Consider the following 22,202-nt stretch of genomic DNA (forward strand, 5'->3'; position numbering starts at 1 on the left):
AATCCCAGCTGAGTGATAATAATACTGTGATGCTTCTTTACTAAAGTGACTTGTCTTAAAGCCATCCCAGCTGCGGCAGGCGTCCAGGTCCAGCAGGGCGTTCGACACATCCTGTGTTCATGACGCCTTTCTGTCCGGTGGAGATTTCCTCAGGATGAACAAAACAGCAGAGTTAGAAAAAAATATTTAAATATATTACTGTAGCAGAGCAAATTAGTGATTTTGTGAAGTCATTTTACATTAAAGCGTGTCTGACCTGCTTCAGTTTTTGTTTCTTTTTTCACATTTTGAGGCAACACCAGGTGTCACATGATAATCAGTAATGTACTTCATCACAGTGTTCACACTGTCGTCTACAGCTGAAATGGGAAAATTCTAATAATGATTAGGATGCAAAACATTAAAGACAAGCTTTGTGGAATCGTCCAACGCTTCAGTTGTGATTCGGCCTCCATCGGGTTAACATGTTGTTGAGGGAAATGTAGAAGACATCACTGGTAATTTATCATCTCCATCCTCTCATACGGAAACTGCAGTGTCTGAAAAAAACCAAGTCACTCACAGGCAACACATCTTGATTTCAAATCAATCAAAACCCATATATTATCTGATGGAAATGCACCTCATGGCATTAAACGTGTAGCCCAGAGGCTAAACATTAAGACTAACATTTTCTTGCAAAACACCAAATTTGCCTTGTATGCAAAATTCAATATAAAACCCTAATCATCAGAATTAATGGAGAAGTGATGGGGCAGTGGTTAGCACTGTCATGTCACACTGAGAAAACCCCTGGTTCATCTCAGTTGTGGGGGTCTTTCAAGTGTGCTTTGTGATTTATTTGTACTGGAAACTAATTTAAGCATGTCGTAACTAAACAGACACATAAACTGGGTGCTGATTGAAAATCTCCTCACACACGCCTCGTGCTCAGTGCTTTAATGCGTAACTTTGTTTTTTTTTGTTGTCGTCGGTGTGTCGATGCAGACGCTCCAGGTTTGTGTTGTCCATGAACCCAGCAGGCCTCTCTCCTCCTCCTCCTCCTCCTCCTCCTCCTCCTCCTCCTCCTCTCATCATCGGCGTCAATCTGTGGCTGTCACTCGGGGCCGGACAGTGACTAACGACACTCCCAGTCAGTCAAACACTTATCACCACACAGGTAACACACAGGCCTGGAAATGACTGACATGAAATGGAAACGTCTCTCATTCTGTGGGCCCCGGAGCTGAAGTGAAATATTAGCTGTGGGAGAGATGGCGGACGATAAGAGGCTCCCTGTTTGGGCTGGAATTGTGGAGGTCCAAGTTCTATTACATTTCTTTTTTATGCCGCAGAGTGGAATGAAGATCCTGTTTCCCTGGATAAAGGACGCCTCTCCTTTCCCATTTCATTTCTTCTCTCTGCATCTGCATCATTTTGACGTTTTCCTCACAGGCCCCAACATCCACCAGCAGCTATTTGTGACCCGCTTTTGCAGTGAATGGCCCTCAGAGCCGCCGGGTCTCGTCGACACACACACCGCCGTCCCCGAGGCTTTCTGCCGTCCACAGGAACCAGACCGCGGAGTGTTTGAAACCAGACTGCAGCCTGCTCAGTGTCAGCGGGTCACATGTGTTTACCCTGCTTCTCCTATTAGTCAGAGACTCCTGCGCGTCCTCCCTACATCCATCTTTTTTCACATCACACACACACACACACACACACACACACACACACACACACACACACACACACACACACACACACACACACACACGGTCCCCTGTGCAGAAAGATAGATGGGATGCCTCTAAACACAGGTGCTGCTCTACTTGTGGGTCTTTTGCATTCTTCACTCCGCGGTGCGGATCTGCTCTTTTTGTTTCTTTTTTTCCACTTTTCTGTAAAGTTCAGAATCCTTCCTTCATGCAAAACGTGACCCCGGCCACTAGATGGGGCGAAAGGCATTTCCAGCGGTGTGTCTGTCTGGAGATCCAAACCACAGATTCACTCTGCTGTGCAAACTGCGCCATCTTGTGGCGGAAATCACCAAACTTAAACGTCAAAGGATGTGAAATGACAATACACTGGCCTGTAAACAGCTACAAATGATTCCTTATGTTACATTGCATAGAGGTGAGAACCCGTTTTAAAACCTTTTAGGAAATATATTTGTATAATTTGACAATTTCAACATTATGCAATTTTTAGGGTACAAAATGAATGAATAAAATAAAACTTCCCTATTTGCATCTATATTTTCTCTTGGAATTTCTTTGCGTCCGAGATTAAACAAGCTTTATTTTGTGCATGTTTCTGAAAATCTGCTGAAAGCTCTGAAACCCCGTCCACCAGTGTTTGTCCTCAGGCTAGTATGTGTGTGTGTGTGTGTTTGTGTGTGTATGTATTATTAAATGATCTTCTCACACACAAAAACAAAGCCAGAGAGAGAGAGAGAGAGAGAGAGAGAGCACAATAACTTGAACCACAATGCACAAACCTGAACTCTCACCACATGCTTTGTTTCACCTTCAGGAGTGACGTGTGGTTAAATGATATTTCGCACACTGTTTTCAGTGTAACAATATGTTCATGAATTTGCTACGATTCATATCATTTCACTATTTCCACACTTTATGTTACAACCTTATTCCAAAATGCATGAAGTTATTTTTTTAACCTCAAAATTCTGCACACAGTTCCCTGTAATGGCAACATGAAAGCAAATTTCATTGAAATGTTTGCAAATGTATAATGTTGAGTCAGATGTAAAAGTGTTCACGGCCTGAGCTCATTATGAAGTTGATGCATTTACAGCCTGAAGTGTTTTTGAATATGTTGCAGCAGACATCCTGGCCCAGCCGTCCGTGGACAGGTTGGCTCTTTCTTCTTCGCAGCTCCACTCAGGCTTGATCAGGTGAGACGGACGGCGTCAGAGCCTGATCACTCCGATCTGTCTGCTCAGACGGATTCCGGTCTGTTCTCTCTCTGTGGCCGCTCAAGAACGTTCACTAAGCATTCCTGAAGATGGCTTTCATATCTTGGCTGTCTGCTTCAGGATGCTGAAAGAGGAACTTTCATCCAGGATGTCTTTTTTAAGCCAACATGTTTCCCAGTTCCTTCTGTTCAGCATCCCCACAGCATGATGCTGCCACCACCGTGCCTCGCTGTAGGGACGGAGCTGGTACACTTGTGTGTATGTGATTTCTTTGTTTTTCTACAAACTTTTTTGTCATTTAGAAGGAAATGTAGAATACATTTACTTCATAGGACACTGCTGTTTTCACCGGGCCCTTCATTCAGTCTGGATTTTACACTCTGCTCCATTTCCCCAAAAAGAAATTGGTCATTTCTGCAATTTCCATCATTGTTGCTTGTAAATAAATTGTTTTTCATCAACTGCACACAAATGTAGTATGACTGACCAGCATGTGTGACTCCTTAACCTTCATTTAAGCACTATAATTAATGTGAATTAATCAACAGCGGAGCTTCAACTGAATAACGTTGTAGTTATAAACTGAATGAATTACATCTTTTTTTTCTGGGTAAAGTGGTTTGATTGAGCATAAAATTGTGTTGTGCTTCTTTTTCACATCAAAGTAAAGGAAAACAGAAAGAGCAGTGTTGAGGGCTGGCTGTTCCACTTGCTCTCAGTTCATGTAGAGAGATATCACAGCCTCTGAAGCCATTAGTTGATTTAACTGATAAAACATTTCTCACAAATATGAGGGGAAAATTGTCTTGACAGACTGTACAGCAGCTTTTCTTTATGCAGAGAAACTACTTCTGTCCTGGTCAGCCAAGACTGTGAACTAAATTAACACTGCTTCAGACATCGGTGGTGAAAAGGAGATATATCCTGTTTTCTGCGTACAGTGGTTATAAATAGGATCCAGCCTGACCCGAAAAGCTCAAACAGACATAACACCCTTAAGCTAGACTTGTATAAACTGCTAGAGATAAAGTAAGTGATTCCCAGCTTCATTAAGTAATCCAGCCTCCTGCTGATCACATTGTATTTATGAACAATATTAAAGGCCTTGAAAATTGAATAAAGAGGAGCAGATACATCAATAACTTCATGGTGACTGAAATGGTGATAAAATATATATCCTTACTAAAGAAAGTAGTAAAACTGTGATGGGATATGGAATTTATTAATACTGCTTCAGTCAACTTTATTTGTACTGTCATCATGATTCACCAGGAAACTTGCAGAAACACGATCAGACACCGAATGCCGCTATGCAAGGTGCTCACGCAGCATTAGGAACAACTGGACGGTTCAGCGCCTTTCCCAGGGACTCTTCAGCTCATGAACAGCTGGTGATGGGTATCAAGTCTCTGACCTTTAGGTCAGACGGTGACCTTCTCTGCCAGCTGAGCAGCAGGCTCCTGCAGTAAAATTCGGGAATCAGTTTATCTGAAGTTGGTATTTTCAAGTTTGTTTCATGTTTACTAGATTGTGACAAATTATTAGTTTTAGCCTGTTTTATCTTCTCATATATAAAAAAAAACAATAATAAATCACAATTCCCCAGAGAATTCTGCCATCTTTGAATCACAGAATGTCTTTTGAATTTCTATTTCAAACCTCTGAAACGGCCTCTCATTCCTCACAGATTACTGCCTCTTTACACTGATAGCTGTGAAACATGAAGCCAGATTTTGCAACATGTGACACATCTTTGCTGTTTTCGAAAGGGGCATGAGACACACACCCACACACACACACACACACACACACACACACACCCACACACATACAAGAAGAAACGCCACTCACTCACACACACACACACACGAGTTTCAGATGAGCCGAACACGTGAACGCTGCGTTCAAAGCAAACCGCTCTCCGGATGAAGGTAATTGCCCATCACGTCTTGTCCCGGGACCACCGGGGGTATCGGTGTCTGCTGTGAAGCTGGAACGTGTGTTATTGACTCGACTGATGGTTTCCTGTCGTGACAGTGAGACGTGGTACAAAATGGAGATGGTAACCGAAAAAGCCTGTGGTCTCACCTGAATTGAGCGCAGGTAGGCAGCACTAGTCTGGGGCCAACCTCAGTGACCACAATAACATCTCAGATCTTGTTTTTTTACAGTACGTTTGATGCCTCTGTCTCCCTCTTTCTCTGCCAGCTGTGAGTTGTTGATGTCTAGTGTGTAAATAGCTATGGCATGCGGTCCAGATCAAATTTGAGGTCACTTAATTGAATTTCCAACTCTAAATCGACTTTAAATCCAAAACAAACATCCAAATCTAATAAAGACGACAATACTTTTAAGCGTTGCCATTGATCATTACACTGAACTTTTGTTTTTTTCTCCCAAAAATCATAGTTTTTTTTTCTATTTCCTCTCAAATATTGTGTCTAAATCTGAGCTGGTGAACACTTTTCCTTCCATACCTCTTGATACATTTGATATCGAGATGCTGATTAGAGAGTAGCTTAAGGTTGATGATGTTGATTTACAAAGGCACTCATGCATGTGCGGCCTAAAAACACGCTGTAAACATCAGAGCACGCAGTGGTAAAGCTGAACTCCTCTGCACTGTACAGCTGCAGCGGAATATGAAAACGATCTGAGGCTGTGGCACCATTCCGCCTGTCTGTCACCTCCTTTTCAGACTCAGCTGCCGTGAGGTGAGTTTGAGGACACCGCCAGCACGTCGGTTTGACTGATCAGTTAGTGTTCAAGCCGTGCAGTCAGAGCTAAACTCAGATAAAGTTTCAGTGATCGAGAGCGCCGGCGCACACACGATGACACAGACTCAGATCGAGAGTGACGGCGGATGGACCTGGCCACATGCCACCCTGTTTCCGACCACAGTGTGTCCGTTGTATCAGTGAAAGCCCTCCATCAGTTTGCCAGCTTCCTTTCTGGGCCTGCGTTCACTCTCACTTGTGTGTTTGCAAGTGCTCAGCCTGGACTTTGCTGTTGGAACCATTAAATACAGCATCCTCTATGGGTTTTAGGGTTTTTTTTTATTAAGATTTCTGTCTGGAAAAAAAAATCCAAAACACAGTTTTTATTTAAAAAAAACCAACTACAGCAGCAAACTACAGTTATATGATAGAAATATACTGAAACTAATACACACAGAGAAAAAAAACAATAGTATATACACTATGTTACAGTTTTTAAAGTAGTCCAAGAAGTAGAATGCACATGTACCAGTCAGAATCTGATTGCACACTGCTGCCACGTTTGATTCCTTCACCTGTTGAAATGCTCTGTTGATAGAAGGTAATGCTGGGGAACCAAATAAACGAAAGGTTCAGGTGTCAGGTTTAAGACTTGAGGTAAACGACCATATTTATATGGAAAGGGCCGGGGTGGTGTCAGTGTCTGACATGATGGAGGGACGTTTGGGGACTGCTTGTGATTTGCTGAGTCCTCCTGCGCCCAGGCAACCGCTACAAATCCTGGCGATCCTCAGGAGGTCCTGCCTGAAGCGGACGCCGATGAAGGCGTACAGGAGCGGGTTGACGCAGGCGTGAGTGTACGCCAGGGTCTTGGCGAACTGTCCGGCCACGTCGACTGCGCCTGAAACTCCACAGTCGGTGATAGTGGTGTGAACAGCCTGGTTCGCTTCCACGATCAGCAGGGCATTGTGGGGCAGCTGAGAGAGGATGAACACAAACACCACGGCGAAGATGACGCGCAGGGCCTTGTGCTTCTCGAAGCTTTTGGCCTGCAGGAGGGTGTGAATGATGACGGAGTAACAAAAGATCATGATGAGAAGCGGAAGGCAAAAGCCCATGCAAATCTGCAAGGACAGCACAAAAATCTTGGTCTGGTTGTTTGTGCTCTCGTTGTAGACAAGAGCGCAGAATTTTCCAGCGTTCACCTGGGCAAAGATAAAATCGGGAAGAGCAAGGAGAGCAGAGACGATCCACACCGTGAGGCAGGCTAGCTTGCTGTAGAACAGCCTCTGCTTCTTAAAATTCTGCGCTTTTATGACTTGTACGATTGCGATGTATCGGTCCACGCTGATGCAGGTGAGCAGCAACATGCTGCTGAAGAAGTTGATCTTGTAGACGGCCGAGACTATTTTGCAGAAGGCGACGCCGAAGTCCCAGCCCTTGACGGTGTCCACGGCCCAGAAGGGGAGCGTGCACAGGAAGAGCAGATCGGCCAGGGCCAGGTGCAGCAGGTACATGTCGGTCATCGTTTTCAGGCGGTTGCGCACAGTCGTGTAGATCAGAACCACCAGGATGTTGCCCAGCGCGCCCAGGATGAAGATGACGGAGAAGATGGGCGCTTCGTACTGGCCGCGCAACTCCCTCACCCAGCTTTTTTCACAGAGGCCCGACTCGAAGGTCGGACCCGAATCATAGACGTAGTCGGTTGGGTCCTGCAATCAGAAGCAGAAAGCGTGACGTGGAGTGAAAGACAGACGTGCGCTGCACGTCCACTGACCTCCTTTCCCTTTGTTTTCATTTCCTGCCATACACACACATCTTTCACGTTGTTAACCAACTGATGAAGTTCTGCACGGTTTCATAACGTGATGCTCTCAGCGGGGACACGCTGAGGTGACACGGAGCCCTGCCTGTGACGTACGAGCTAACCAGAGCGAGCAGACGAGCAGCCTGCCGGCAGGTGCAGGTGTTGTGTCTGCGCAGGAGAAACCACACCACCGCTCGGCTTCCTGCTGCTTTCCAAACCTGAGGGGGGCAAAACCGACCGGAGGGGCTCCATGCAGGGGCCCACATCAGTACCCCACAGGCATCGCGCTCAGATGTAGAGCAGAGATAAACTGCGCGGTGCAGCGGCTCACACACAATGGAACATTTGCTGATACGGCTGTGACATTTGCTTAAGATAAGTCAACATGCATCATAAACTCCATGCTTTTAAGTGTCATTGAAAAGGAAGTTTTAAGAGATAGTATAAGGTCTGGCTCGATGGCAAACTTGTGAGTGATCAGTGCTGTATGACTGGCTATGTTTAGAATTATTTTACTTAAATAATAAGACTTTCAGGAAGCTTAACCCAACCAGAATTCTTTATTTTTATTTTACTATATTGTTTATTTCATATAAATGCAACCAAGTATGTTTTTCTGATATGTTTGGGATAAAGAATGGAAAGTCACCTTTTGTCAAATCTGCCTTATTTACTGCACCCTTATGAGATTTTACATTCACTGATATGCATTAAAAAAATAGATACATCAAGATACAATGCAAGTGCAGTGCATTCTTGTATTGAAACCCTGACTGTTAAAGTATTCTTTAAAAACACAATTAAACAAAATTTTTTTTAGTTCACAGTTTTTCCTCTCTTTGTCTACAAACACCCTCACTTTACAGTCGCAGCTTCAGTCTTTTCTTTTCAACGAAACCATGCCATCATACATGAAGAACTGAAGTCCCTTTATTACTGGCTCATAGTGTTTGCAGCAGGTAAAAAAAAAAAAATCAGTGCAGAAATTAACATCAAAAGTCGCACTTACAGTTGAAGCGGAAAAAGTTCCAAAAGTCATCCCAGTAGTTTCATTTCCTGTGTTCTCTACAAAGAACCGTGAGAAAATAAGAAAGCTGTGAAAATCACAATAGCACAAGAAGACAAACACAGAGCACGAGTAGAAACTGCCTCTATAACTGCAATACAACCAGTAAATCTCTTACCCATGCTGTGTGGATGCAGAGACCTACAAGTACCTCTCTGTCTGAGCAGTCCTGCTGTCAGCTCCACCAGCTGCACTCATCCTCTCTCTTATATGGCTTCCTCATCAGCCAGAGAGTCATGTGCACTTGCGTGTGCGTGTGCACCACACCATCCCTATCTCGGTCTGCATTAAAAAAACACACAGACACACACACACACACACACACACACACACACACACACGTCTCCCTGCAGTGCAATTCTTTGGTTCAGTTCGGTCTAACAACACAGCAAAGGCGTGCTGCGGCTTGAAACGTGTGACTTGTAAATGTCACAGAGCTGCACATCAGTTTCAGCCTCTCACCCGGGGCTTAAATCAAAGCGGGGCGCCCACATTCTCCTGAGGTTTCATCCAGTTTTGGCACACTTTGTATACACAGGTGGACCACTTAGTGCCACAGATGAGTGATGTACGAAACAGAAAACCCTGAAGTGCGACTATAAGGTCTAGAATTCAAAGTGGTGGAGATCAGCTGGATGCTGTAAACGCCTCCGGTTTGTCAAGCCTTTTCAGAGGTTCAGAGTCTAAAACCACGGTTGTACCAACCATGTTTATTGTGAAGATGTCACGTTTTGGAATAAACTGGTGTGCTGAAGTGACAGAGATGTAATATTGATTTGACTATCAAGTTCTAATGGTGATAAAATGTCTTTATGTCTTGTAGGAAATAAATAAATATCAAACCCATAAGCATGTTTTGAACAGGTTTTTTTTTCCTCTTACACACACACACACACACACACACACACACACACACACACACACACACACACACACACACACAGCCTGAACCACAATGTACAACCCCTAACTCTCAAACCACACATGCTTCGCCTCACTCTGTGTAGTAACTGTTCGTCATAATGAAATGTTTTAAATGATGACGCTTGTTTAATGTGAACAACTGATAGGATCTTTTGGGAAATTTAAAAAAAAAAAAAAGTCCAAGTGACAAATCATATTTCACCAGAAGTATCTGGTAAGTCTTCAAATATTGTCTGCAGCATAGTTTACCTTTTCCAACCATCTTAAAATCCTCCATAACTCTTTCATCTGCACCTTCTTAAAATACATAAAAATGTATCATTAAAGATAGGTTATAGATTCAATTCAAATATGAGGCAAAGGAAAATGAAAAGCCTCAGAAAATAAAACAATGAGATACAAATCTACTTTTTGGTGAGCTTCTTTCAGCAGTTGCGGTTTCTGCTGCAGAGAAACAAAAAGCTTCAGGACGTATCGCTGAATCAGAGATCTGCTGAGGGCCCAGCGCTGGCCTCAGTGTTTTGATAAATATTTTGCTCGACGCGGAGGAAACCGCTTTAGATGTTGCAGATTATCCAACCACTGAACACGGAAAAATGTCCGATAGTCAGAAAACATAGATGCGAAGCTTGAGCCCATGAAACATGGAAGTCAGAGTGAGTGATAACTCTCAATCAGGTCAAAGGTAAAAAAAAAACAACTGGGCCTTGCAGACAAAGTGGATATCATTACACACATCGGTGTGACGCATCATACAAACAGGTGAATGTGTTTCTTGGAGTGGACTGAGGGGGCCATCATGTCATCGAAAAGTACCTTCTTGTTATGATCTAGCAGCAGCAGCGTCATTTGAGCGTCATGCTCAGTAATACCAGCGCAGATAATGAAACACTCATTTAGCGAGTTCAGAAAAACAACCATCAACCCAACAAGAGATATGTCTAAATTCATTGGTACTTCAGGTTGTAAAGGGAAACACATTTACAAAACAAAAGAAGAAGGAAAAAAAAAAGGAAGAAGTCATGAGTGTGACATGAAGTTTCCGGTCATGACAAGTGTTTCTCCAGAAGCCCCAACAAAAATCATCAACTCATCTTGAGACCTAGAAAACACGGAGGACGTCACAGGATTAATTATGAAACAGAGTTTATAATAATAAAGCAGTCGTATCTTAATATTTCTGTCAATCATTCAAGTTTCGCCTCTTTTTTCTTTCTCTCTTTATTTACACTGAGGCCTCCATGATAGAGGATGAGCGTGGGCCATCAACCCTTCAGATTTCTGCCAATTACTGGTTTCGTTTCTCGGTTTTGTTCACAGCGGGGCTGGAGGAAGCGGCTGTGTCATGATCGGCCCGGTGTTTTCCTCCTGGGAACAGACTCTTCAAGCAAGTCGCAGACTGAGAGCTCTCTCTCACCTCCTCCCCGCAGTCGGTGGTAAATAACTGCCATCGTGCGGCTTGATCATCGCCCTGTTTTGATGTGTGAGAGTGACAAAGGAGATGAAGCAGAAACAGACTTTTAAACAATAGGAAGTCAAATTTTCATTGTAGACAATCTTATGGGGACGAATTGGAGTTCACCACATCGCACGTTAAGATCGACAATCAACAAACTTTGTGCAGACAACTCAGTTTTATAACTTGGAAAAGATTTGACTGCTGACTGTTGAAGTGTCAAAACCTACTGGTGAATGAAAAAGTTTCTTGTTGAAACAGTCGTGCCTTCCTTAGACTTCAAGAAAAGACTGAGTTATGATGCAAAGAAACACAGCGGAGACGTCTCGGCTGAAAACTCTCAGAGGGTCACTTCATTCATTTATTGGAAACTCTGACCTTAAACCTGAGTTTTTTTTGTCCCCCTTTGACCATCTGATTATTACTGACGGTGCTTTTCCTCATGAAGCATAGCTGAAGTCAATGTGATCACGTCGTCTCTTTAGGTTTTGGGAGTAGTCATATCACGACGCTTCTCTATGCGCAGAGGTTATCAGAACATCGGCTTGTGAAAAATTCTCACGGTGACAAAAGACGAGTATTAATCATCGAAGTGAGGATGGCTGCAGACGCGAAAGTGAGACACTTCAGTCTAACTAACCAAGCAGAGAGATAAATTTGGATTTGCTGACAACCTAAGTGATGCTTGACCGATCAAACTCAGCTTTCTGTGCTGAAGCTGCGCCGCTTTAAACTGAATTATATGAAAATCAGGTCATGAAAACCCGTCTACGCAATCTAGATCTGTATCACGACAAAGGCAGAGACATTCAGAAACTCCTGGTTGACTCAGTTTTCTGACAGAAGCACAGAGAAGAACTTTGTGAAAGAGAGAAGCACAGATTCCTGATTTGTTCTCATTGATTTCTGAGGACATTTATCAGGCCATGGTGGGTTACTCAGAAATACTGAGATGATGCAGATTCTAACTGATGCAGACATTTGCAGGCTTGAATCCAGCTGCTGCGCATGAGTAACACACTCTGGTTCATTTCATGTATTTCCTACTGTGGACGTCGCCTTGCACTGAAGAAATCCTCACAAGCCAACATCTGACTTATGATTTCACAGAAGAAGAAAAACCAAAACACCAGAGTTCTACGTCTTGCTGGTAAAACGGAGAAAGCCCCGTTGTGAGGCCTTCTCTGCGAGCAGGAAGCCGAGTGAGAATCGGGCCTGCTCCTCTGACGCTCATGAGCCGGTATCCCATGTTGTGTGAAAGTGCTGTCAGTGCAGAGCAGCAGTTTGAGACACAGAGACAGGAGTTACCACTTCCTGTGTATGTGAGCGCTGTGATTTATTTCATGCTCTGACAGGCATCGAACAGGTTCAGTATTTGCATCGCTACTTGACATTCAGTTCTCCCACGGCTCGTACTATTTATGATGAAATGAGAAAGCATTTATTTGAAAGGACATCATTATGATTGTTTTTTTTTTTTTTCAATGGATGTAAAACAGGAAATGAGGCAGGATTTAAAGGATCATCTTAAAGCTTTTACTTTTTCTTCTTTGACTGATACAAATCTCCTCCCCAAATGTTTCTGTACGAAGAAAAAAACGAAAAGCACACGCACGTCAAGAACCTGTGGCTTTCACAGCTCCACTGCAGACAAAAGGAGATCAACAGTCGAGAGCTTGTGACCACTTTCATAACGGCTCCGAAAATTTAGCACAAACAAGCCACAACCAAGACGTCTGTTACACATTATGTAATGTTGATAAATGTTTTCACGCTTGGTGTCTTACTCTGTCTCTTTGCTCCTACTATCTGGAGATGTCTGCGTTGATGTATCTGTTAGTGGTGTTTTGATTAAAACAGACCTGGCCGTTTTGTAATTAATTTACTTCAGTACTTTACATTTCTAATTAGTAAATATGCCCATTACACATGTTACATGTTACATGCAGTTTTATGATATGCAAACAAACAGGTGTCAGGAAGATGAAGATTGAATCAATCATTCAGTTTGTGCAGCCACTATAGTTACAGTATGCTGCCCTCTGGCTGAATCACACAACTCCACAGACAGTGATTTACTGTACATGTAAAATTAAAGTTATGTCCACAACTTAAAATAAAAAAAGTATGAAGAGTGTTGAATGATCTTACCAAAACTGATCACACACACACACTTTTGGTACCAGCTTTTATTACCCCATACTTTACACGATACAAACAAATGCACACCTAGTACAGTAGAGGGCTGACGTATCATACTCTACAAGAGCATTACTTCATGAACATCATGGATATTAGATTTCATTTCCTCTGATACTTCATCACCCACAGTTATACGAAAAGAACACGGTAATTCCAGACAAAATATGCTAGGCCCTCTGAGGAGGGAAGTCATTCTAGATCACGATCCATGGCATTTAATATGCAACAGCAGGAAAAAAAAAACAATAAATTAATGTGTTTTCAATGATGATACTTCCATACAATGCAAGCTGATTGGAAATATTCTTGTGTGAAATATTAATGAGAGGTTAGGTCATAAATAAAAGCAGAAGTACCCTCAAGGAGTCAACACACTTCTTTTTTTATTACTGTTACGCTGATTGTTGCTGAATTGGCCTGTAGTCGACTTGGAAGTGATCCAATGCAGATCTGCCACAGCAAAAAAAAAAAAATCTAATGAAATTAAAACTCATCAAAAAAGAAAACCCATCAGTAATCAACTACCTGGTGCAGGAAAGCTAAACAGTAGCCGTAACCCTCTGAGAGAGAAGACTGCAAAGCTTCAGGCAGACGGAACACATCTGCCCAAGTCAGCGAACGGACAAGGCCTCTGAACAGGGACGAGTTAGTGTTTGCATAGAGCACTGAGGGGGGGGGTCTGCTGGCTGCTGAGGGTGAGCTCCAAACTGAGACGGACAGAAATGAAAAGCACGGCTGATAAAAGGTTATCGTTTTGTCTCCACTACATTGGAGCGCGTCCCACTTTCCCCGCACCGCCTCCGCACTAAAGCCGATCACTGGTGGTTCTTGTCCAAGCCGCAGCCACGCGTTCCGGTCCCGTCTTCCCTGGTGGACCTCTGTTAAAGCAGCTGTCCGGGAACAACTCATTCATTGGGCTCGTACCTGAAACAGGGTCAGACAGGAGGGGGAGGTCAAGTCTGTGTGTCCAATCACAACAAAGCACATCCCTGTGAAATAAACTCCTGCGATGCTTTCTCAGCATCGGTCAGCGCTCACCTCTGCAATCGTTTTCTAATTTCTTTGATCTGCTCATTCTTCTTGGTCAGGATCTCCTTCATGTTGCGATAGGCTGCAGTCTGCTGGAACTTCTTCTCCAGCTCCTACGCGGCACAGAAAACGCAGCGCCAGAGGTGTCAGCAAAAACAGAAATAGGTGAAGGTGATAGGAAGCAGCGTGTGACAGCTGGTGGGTGGATGCATCAGCCGCAGCTCAAGAAACAATCTAATACAGCTTCACACTGAAACGCCCTCCTTCCTCCTGCTCAGAGGTATTAAAAAGAACGAGTGGCTTGTTTGTTTCATGAGTGTGAAGGTCAATTTCAGAACACATTTTTCGAAACTGCAGCTAATTCATGTTATTTTACATAAATAAGTGAATATGATCTCATATAGCTACTGCAGAAGCCACATAACAGGAAAGCCTCGTAGTGTTCTGCGTTTTCACCTCCCACTCCCCACGTCAGTCACCACAACTTTATTTGAGAGTGCTACCACACGAGAAGAGAAAGAGCATGGCCCTCAGGCCCTCAGACAGTCACAGAGAGTGATAGTTTCCCTTCACAGAGTTTATCTGTTAGTTTTATCAGCGGTGGACGTTGGCCTTCCTCCATCAACGTACCTTCTCTGCCAGGCTCAGCTGTTCCTGCACTCGCAGAAGCTCGTGTTTGGCAGAGATCAGGTTTTCCTGCAAATCTTTCTGGGATGCAGCGTTGGCACTGAGAGACCTCTGGTAGTCCTCCTTCAGAGCCGCCACCGTGTCCTCCAGACTGTTGATCTCCTGGGATTGAGCGGCCAGCTTAAAGGGAAGAGAGTTCAGCTTGAGATCAGACGACGTGATTGGCCGTCGCTGCTACAACATCCTCACACTGGAGAATCTACGTCCTCTAAAGCTAAAAGTCGCACTTTGACTAGGTGGATACATACCATTAGGTCCAGATTAGCAGATAAATGCAAATGGCAGATGGACAATTAAAATAAATCAGAATTATGAAATGAAAAGGAAATGATTATGCTGCATAAGCCAAACAGGGGAGAGTACCTGTTGTTCACCTTGCACCTTCTGGAGGTCTTTCAAAGCTCTCTCCGCCCTGCTTCTTTCATCTAATGCACTCATGGCCTGTTGAAATTAACAGGGAAGGTAATAAGTAGCAGAACTGCTTTCAGCAGCTCCATGCAAAAGGTGCATAAACCTGTTTTTGATTGATACCTGAGACTCTAAAGTGCGGAGCCTGGCTTTCAGCTTGTCATTTTCCTCCTGTAGTCTTGCGATTTCCTGAAGAGGCAAGTAGAGAAACAGTGATAAATGGTGATGAAGGAGCATCCGTGCTGGTAATCGATGTAACAAAGTGTTGTTTTGAACCTTGTTGAGAAGTTCAGACACGCCGCCCTCGTTCAGAGGTGCGAGCTTGGGTTTGCTTGTTTCCTGGCTTGTCTGCAAATAAAACAATAATAAACATGTAAGTGTTATTTCACATCGCTCATCTCTTGCCTTTCCCAGCACGCTGTGGTTCGTTTGCGCGTGCCATTTGAGAGAGGTGTGAGCAGAGAAGTCGAAGCATTACGCTTCGAAAAGTAATATGTATTTAAGGCACTAAAACCGCAGCATCCGCAGCGAGGTGTGACTCCTGACCCGCACAGCTAGCTACAAACGCTCGGCGACCCGACACGTAAAACTACCTCAGATGTGCAGGAATGCATGGCCGCTCTCACGTTACTGAACTTCATGTGGGGTCGAATATACTAAACCTGCATGATTAATGACGGCTGAGATCATGGCGGTGCTTGACGGTCCCACACGTGAGGGAGAGGAGCGCACGACGCTCACCTTATCGGCGGTTTTGAAGTCGGTCTTCTCAAATTTAGCTACTTGCTCCAACAGCTCCCTGCATGGGCAAGAAAAAAAAAGAGTGAGACCAAGTGTTTTAAAACAGACTAATGACGGTGAAAGGCAATGTGAAAACTAAACAGAAAGCTGTCACCTGATAACCGCTGCCGTAAAACCACTGTGTTTATATTTTCTAACACTACAACCGTCGACTTTGGTGGTCAGAAATGTTTGGCAAGAAAAAAAGACGGCGTTCCTTTCAGAGGAGTGCTTTTCAGATACACACTTGTGGTGAAACACAACAGTTTTCTAAGTCTTAATGTGGTTTACTTAAAAGCAGCGAAAGCCACGTACACCGTGATGCGGGGTGTGCTCCTAGGTATATACGCCCTGTATGTCACGTATCACTGAGAGCTGTGAACGGGGCTTCACGGGCGGCTCATCAACCCACCCATGCGCACGTTTACAAAAGAATTTGTTTTCCAAAAGTTGCTTTTATACGGTGAAGGGTTACCTCGGTCAAAAGCTACACAAAGTTCACCTGAGTGCAGCGAAGCTTCGCCGCGATCAGCCTGGAAAACAGACTCAGCTCACATGACTTAGGATGTGAAGACAATACTTTTGTTTCTTTATCTCACGAGCAAAAAGAGGAACAGAGAGAGATGTGTGTGGTTTACATCTGAAATTTGAATAATTGCTCAAACCTCCCCTGCTGCTGATGTTGAGTTTCAGACACGTGATTAGTGAAGATGATGGACTCTCTTTTGCATAGTTGTGGCTTTGTGTATTATTCAACCTGACGGATGCTTCTAACTTATGAAAATAATTAGAAAAATGGCGACAACAGATGCAAACAGCATGCATTCAACAGTTCACTGTATCAGATTTATGGTAATGTTCAGATCATTCAGCAGAGCGCTGCCAAGTGCATGTAAACACATTGCACAGCAGTCACCAAGTCAGTTTTGAGAATATCAGCTATTTCTGCGAATTACATTTGTGGACTTAAAAATTTGTGGATTTAATAAAAGTTGCTGTTATTAATCACTATTTATAAAGTATTTATTGCATTTGTGGACTTTTATTAATTCAGAAATCAAAGGTAGGAAAGCATGTAAAGGAAACAAAGAATAGACAGAAATATCAGTGTCAAAATGTCTATAGAGAACATTTGATTGAAATCTAAATTCAGAAGAGAGGAAGCGGACATTAATAAAAAAATATGCTTTTTGCTTTAAGCTAAATGTACTGAGCAGGTGGAAGAAGATGTGGTGGAAGGGTCGAGTATATGTCACTGTAAGGAAAAAAGAATGTAAGCAGTCTTGTGGAAAGGAGGGCTGATCTTGTGACAGTGACCTTTTAACCTGGTATGACATATGAAAGACCTGCATCGACACACTGCTGAAGAGGAAGTGGCCTATCGCACACTGAAGAGGAACGCTTCTCAACAGAGACTTTTATCACATCTCGCATCTGTGACAATCTGTTTGCAATCGGACTGCAATTTCTTGTTTTCGGTTCTTTTATGACCTCAATAAAACCTATTCCTGTTTTTGGTGGCTCACCTATTCTCCAGCTCTGAGATGTCGCTCTGCAGTCGGAGGTAAAACTTCTCCGCCTGGGAGAACAGCTGGCGGAGCAGCAGGACATTGGTGTGGGCCGTGTTGATGAGCTCCATCTCCACCTCCCCGCGCACCACCACCTGCAGCCCGTCCAGCATCTCCCGCACCTCGTCCACGGTGAACGTCTCCTCCACCAGCCTGCAGGAAGAAACACACACAACCTCCGGAAACTGCAGTCTGTCATGCCTTACTTCTACTGACACTGGCACAAAAGCAAATATACAGTAATAATAATGATAATAATAAGAGTAATGACAACTTACCTGCTCTCCTTCAGCTCTTCAAAGCACGAGTCAATTGTCTTGAGTCTCAGGGCCCTTTTTGAACGTGCAAACCTCATGTAATTGATGACTTCATTCTGATGGTGTTCGTTAAAACCAAATTCAGCCTACATGAAGACAAGACATCGATAGTGGTTAGACACAAAAACTGGGATTTCTGTAGATTAAGTCACTGTTGCCCTCTTCTTTTTCACACAAACTAAAATTCACCCTTAAGTCTGCAACTTCTTCAAATGAAACAGTGTAGATATTTCATCACATCAGGAATCAGAGAGCAATTTTTTAACATTTCACTTTTCACAGATCACCTGGGATTGGCTCTGTGCTACATCACGGAAATAGTGCTCCCATATGAACCTTGTTGCAGCCAAGATAGAGGCTAATGGTTTTGTTTTGCTACCTGGTACCTTAAACCTCATGAAAATAAATGTGATGAGGCAAAATCATCACTACTCAAAATGAGTTCCTTTTCTAATCAATATTGTTCAAGTCATAACCCCACTTTAATGTGATGACATGGCTTTATGGTCAGTCAAATGATTTTCACTGTTTATTTATAATGATGTGCTCATCATTTATTTATGTGAGCACTTTTAAATCCCTTATTGACTTAATTTATGTCTTTTATTACAGTTTCAGCCTTTACTTCTAGTTGTATTAGTTTTAAAAATCTTTTGTCTGTTTGGCTTTCAGCTGAGGGGAATTATATCTATTATTATCATTTGAAGTGCTAAATATGGACAGAGAGACACCACAGAAAAGACAGAATATCTCATCAGCTAACTTGAAGAGGATTTTCTCTTGCTAACATCCAGCAGGGCCTTTTTTTAATGAGCCGGGGAGGTTGCACGCTATCGCTAGCCATCAGCTCGTCTTTGACTGTAACTCCTAAGCCTTGTTCGGAAGCGAGAGATATCACGCTAAACTCCTAAAAGCAGAGAGGCGGCCTAGACAGCAGACCGCAGCAGCTACTCACCATGACGGCTGTGGAAGTGGTGTTAGCCGAACTAAGTTAGCTAGCCTGTGGTCCAAAGAAGAGAGTGGAGAATGTGTGAGTCTAATGTAGGCCACAGATTAGACAGCAGACGTAACACGTTGGAGTCGAGGGTTCTCCTGAACTCCCGGGCACTTATATTCGCCACAGTGAAGAGGCTGGACACGGGTTAGATCATAGCTATGAGATTATCTCGCAGATTTGCTAGCATGGCTACCAAAGCTACTGTTTGCCTCGAGAGCGCCTTGGTAACGGAAAAGAGCGTCAGTACCTTGGTTACGGGCGGGGCGTTCAAGGACACCACGTACAAAAAGCAATGCGATTAATCCTCATCTAAATACGCTGCATCGTGATGCGAAAAAAAAAACATGTTACGTAAACAGGCTAACGTATCCCGACTTTCAGGTTAATATTTTGAGATTTATTCCATTATAGACTCGTATTTTCAAACCAATAAAAGTTAATGCTCTTTTTTCCGGGGTGTCCTGAATCTTGCAAAATGCTCGCTACTTTTTTTCAGACTTTACAGAGATAGAAAAGGGTAAGTAATCGGGCTAAGCATCTACCTTACCTACCTGGAGAGTACAATACTTTTTTCTGTGTCTATAACTATATTGGAGTGATATAAAGTCAGGATTTTTTTGTCTTTGTTCACCCATCAAACCTGTATTAGTACGTGATGTCCATCAGGAGGTGGCAGTATAGAGCTAAAAACTCTGATGGGGAAGCAGTTTGACTGAGAACTCCCCATGAACAGCCTGAACTGGGTGACTCTCCAGTGACCTCTGCCTTTCCTCTTTACCACTCTTTACCTTGTAAATAGAATTTTGAATCAGAAATCCATCATTAAATCCAAATTCATCACCACATTGGACCATGCAGTATATGCAGCATTTAATATTGTAATACACTATAATGTCACTATATGCGATAATAATGCATATTCCTTGGATTTATTCATGAATTTGTGACACTGGTAAGGAAGAATACTCTCCGGACAGATCACAGCTCCATTTTTGGACAAACACACAATCACACATGTTCACAAACCAAAGCCACACACTGGCCTCAAGTATGGACTGAGAGAAAACCAGAGAATCTGGAGAAAACCAAACATTTGGAAAAAATGAAAACCTCACATTAGAAAGCTCAGCCTCAAATCTGTGACATTCTTGCTGAAAGGCTAAAATGCAAACCACTAATAAACTTGTTTCTCCAAATCTAAAACTCATAAAGAGTTACATTATCTAATCAAAACCATAAAACATTATTGATACAGTCTTAACGTAATCAACATTATCAGCAGAACCTGGAGAACTTCACTTCCCATTTCCTTTAGGGGGATTCTGGGAAAGACAGAAGGAGGCCTTTTTTTCCTCCTCATGTCTCTCTAGCTGTAATTGAATTAGACTAACTGGCAGCACATGATTGGTCACCTAATCAGATGCTTTATAACGTGACCATTCTGATCTGCCTCTAGTTCAGTGTGCAACATCAGTCAGCAAACAGAGGCCAAGATGTTTCCCCTTTATCTTCAATCACGGTGAGTCACTTATAATTGAATATGGGCACTAAACACTGCATGCTCAGCCATATATGACTGCTTTAAGTTTTTCCTAGAATTCTCCATGTTCGCTCTGTTACACTGTTAACTTTACATTTTCTTTCCAAACTATGAGAAAGTGGATCTTGTCAGAAAGAAATGCAGCATATGACTGTTAGCCTGTTCATGTAAAGTCACCAGATGGAGGCGTAAGTGCAGCTTTTAGTACGTTTATTTAAAGATGTTACTCATAAATGATTCACAAGCCACCGAGGCTGGAGGCTGTGAACATGGCTTGAACCAATCATTTTTAACACCGTACTTTGAACCTGAGCCTACTATTTAGAGTCAGTGTTAGCAGGGGTGATTAGAGTACAAATGTTTTAGATAACATTCACAAAATAACTCTTGTATGCCAGCATAGTTTGTTTTTTAAGCCTAAGTTGATCTGGGTTTTCCTGCATGGTGTTCCTACACCTGATAATGAGTGCTGGACGCTGGAGGGTTTTCCCAGGCTTCCCTGCTTGGGAATGGAAGTGGACAAGTATGACATTACTTATCAGAAATAGCTCACGTTCAAATATGTCTGAACAGAAACTAAAACATCCCTCAGAATAAATCTTTCACTAACCTGTCCAGGATCTGCCTTTCACTCAGTGATATATGAAATATGCTCCAGCCTCTGAGACCCTAATCTGTATAAAGAATGTACAGATGATTTGTGGATGACATGCCTCTTTTTAAATGAAACATGTACAACAATCTGTAGATTTTATTGTACTTAGCTTTATTTAACCTGGTGAGTGCCATTGGGATTACAGGATCTCTTTTTCAAGGGAGTTCTGGCAGCAGACATCCAGCAACCGAGCCAGGGCGGCAATTGGCAAGTTGCTGGATGTCTATGAGATTAAATACCATGATGTTAATCTCATTGGTATTTGGGACTTGAGCATATTTGAGGAAATGAAATAATAAGGCGTAGGAGGTTTTCCTCCTTTTGAAAGTATGCGATTGGGTTGATCCACATATTGACAATCGCTGTCCCCTTTCTGAACCTGAAGCATTGCTGCATTTATGAACAATGTCTTTGAAGGACTTCAGAACTCTGAGGAGCAAACTGAAGGAACTTTAGAGATTAATACAGATGAAGAAGTAAATAGTCAAACTGAGAAGAAATGTGATGAAGGGTCATGAAAGCCAGCATGGTAGAAGTTGGTTTACTGTTTATAATGTGTATAGAAAGTAATTAACCATTAGATTGAAAAAATACATAATTACTGCTTGTTCACTTTGTTACATTTTGTCACCAACAAGAAAGATTTCTCGAAATGTAAGAGTTTAGTTCCTCCTCTTTCGTGTGTAAGGGTGGTTGGTGTCCTTCGTCTGCCTGTTTTGACAGTTTGTTATGAGCAGCTGGCAAAAGATGTACGTTGTTCCCTCCTCCATCTTCTGACACCTGCTGTTTCTTTCCTCCTGCTGAACTGAGAATGAACTCTAACCTTCAGAGACTGGTTTTGCCATGTTGTGAAAGTGGCAGTATGGGACTATATGGGCTGTCTCTGATTTTCTTCAAAGGTTGTTTGTGTGCATGTGCGTGCCTCAGAGCAGCACTTTCATGTATTACAGTTGCAGTGTGAAGAGCAACATGAGGATCATCAAGTTTAAATTACAGACATGAAGAGAATTGGAGAATTCATCTCCATTATGATGGTGAGGAGTTCAGCATTGTTCAGTAGAGGAATCACAGAGGCAGGAGGGAGCAGGTGTAATTTATACACTAGAGATATTTTAGGAGTTTATCATCTGAG

The 22,202-nt window shown here is 42.9% G+C and overlaps 2 protein-coding genes across 3 annotated transcripts; both read right to left on the bottom strand.

Moving 5' to 3' along the window:
• Window positions 1-5,952: 5,952 nt before the first annotated feature.
• On the bottom strand, window positions 5,953-12,493 carry LOC115394674 (C-C chemokine receptor type 9-like). The gene is made up of 4 exons (XM_030100027.1): window positions 12,488-12,493; window positions 8,626-8,679; window positions 8,451-8,506; window positions 5,953-7,346 (listed from the first exon to the last, which is right to left on the bottom strand). The coding sequence occupies exons 2-4, from the start codon at window positions 8,627-8,629 to the stop codon at window positions 6,306-6,308; spliced, it is 1,101 nt and encodes a 366-aa protein (XP_029955887.1). The 5' UTR covers window positions 8,630-8,679; window positions 12,488-12,493; the 3' UTR covers window positions 5,953-6,305.
• Window positions 12,494-13,058: 565 nt separating this feature from the next.
• lztfl1 (leucine zipper transcription factor-like 1) lies at window positions 13,059-19,113 on the bottom strand. 2 transcript variants are annotated; one of them, XM_030099659.1, is made up of 10 exons: window positions 18,834-19,113; window positions 17,840-17,964; window positions 17,520-17,714; window positions 15,955-16,012; window positions 15,490-15,561; window positions 15,337-15,402; window positions 15,169-15,246; window positions 14,749-14,907; window positions 14,128-14,231; window positions 13,059-14,013 (listed from the first exon to the last, which is right to left on the bottom strand). In XM_030099659.1, exons 1-10 carry the CDS (start codon window positions 18,834-18,836, stop codon window positions 13,995-13,997), a joined length of 879 nt encoding a protein of 292 aa, XP_029955519.1. In that variant the 5' UTR covers window positions 18,837-19,113; the 3' UTR covers window positions 13,059-13,994. The 2 variants fall into 2 exon arrangements, with proteins under 2 accessions (XP_029955519.1, XP_029955518.1); XM_030099658.1 differs by having other exon boundaries at window positions 14,749-14,925.
• Between the last annotated feature and the right edge of the window lie 3,089 nt (window positions 19,114-22,202).

Source organism: Salarias fasciatus, chromosome 9 (genome assembly GCF_902148845.1).
Source record: "Salarias fasciatus chromosome 9, fSalaFa1.1, whole genome shotgun sequence".
In the NCBI taxonomy this organism is placed as follows: Eukaryota; Metazoa; Chordata; class Actinopteri; order Blenniiformes; family Blenniidae; genus Salarias; species Salarias fasciatus.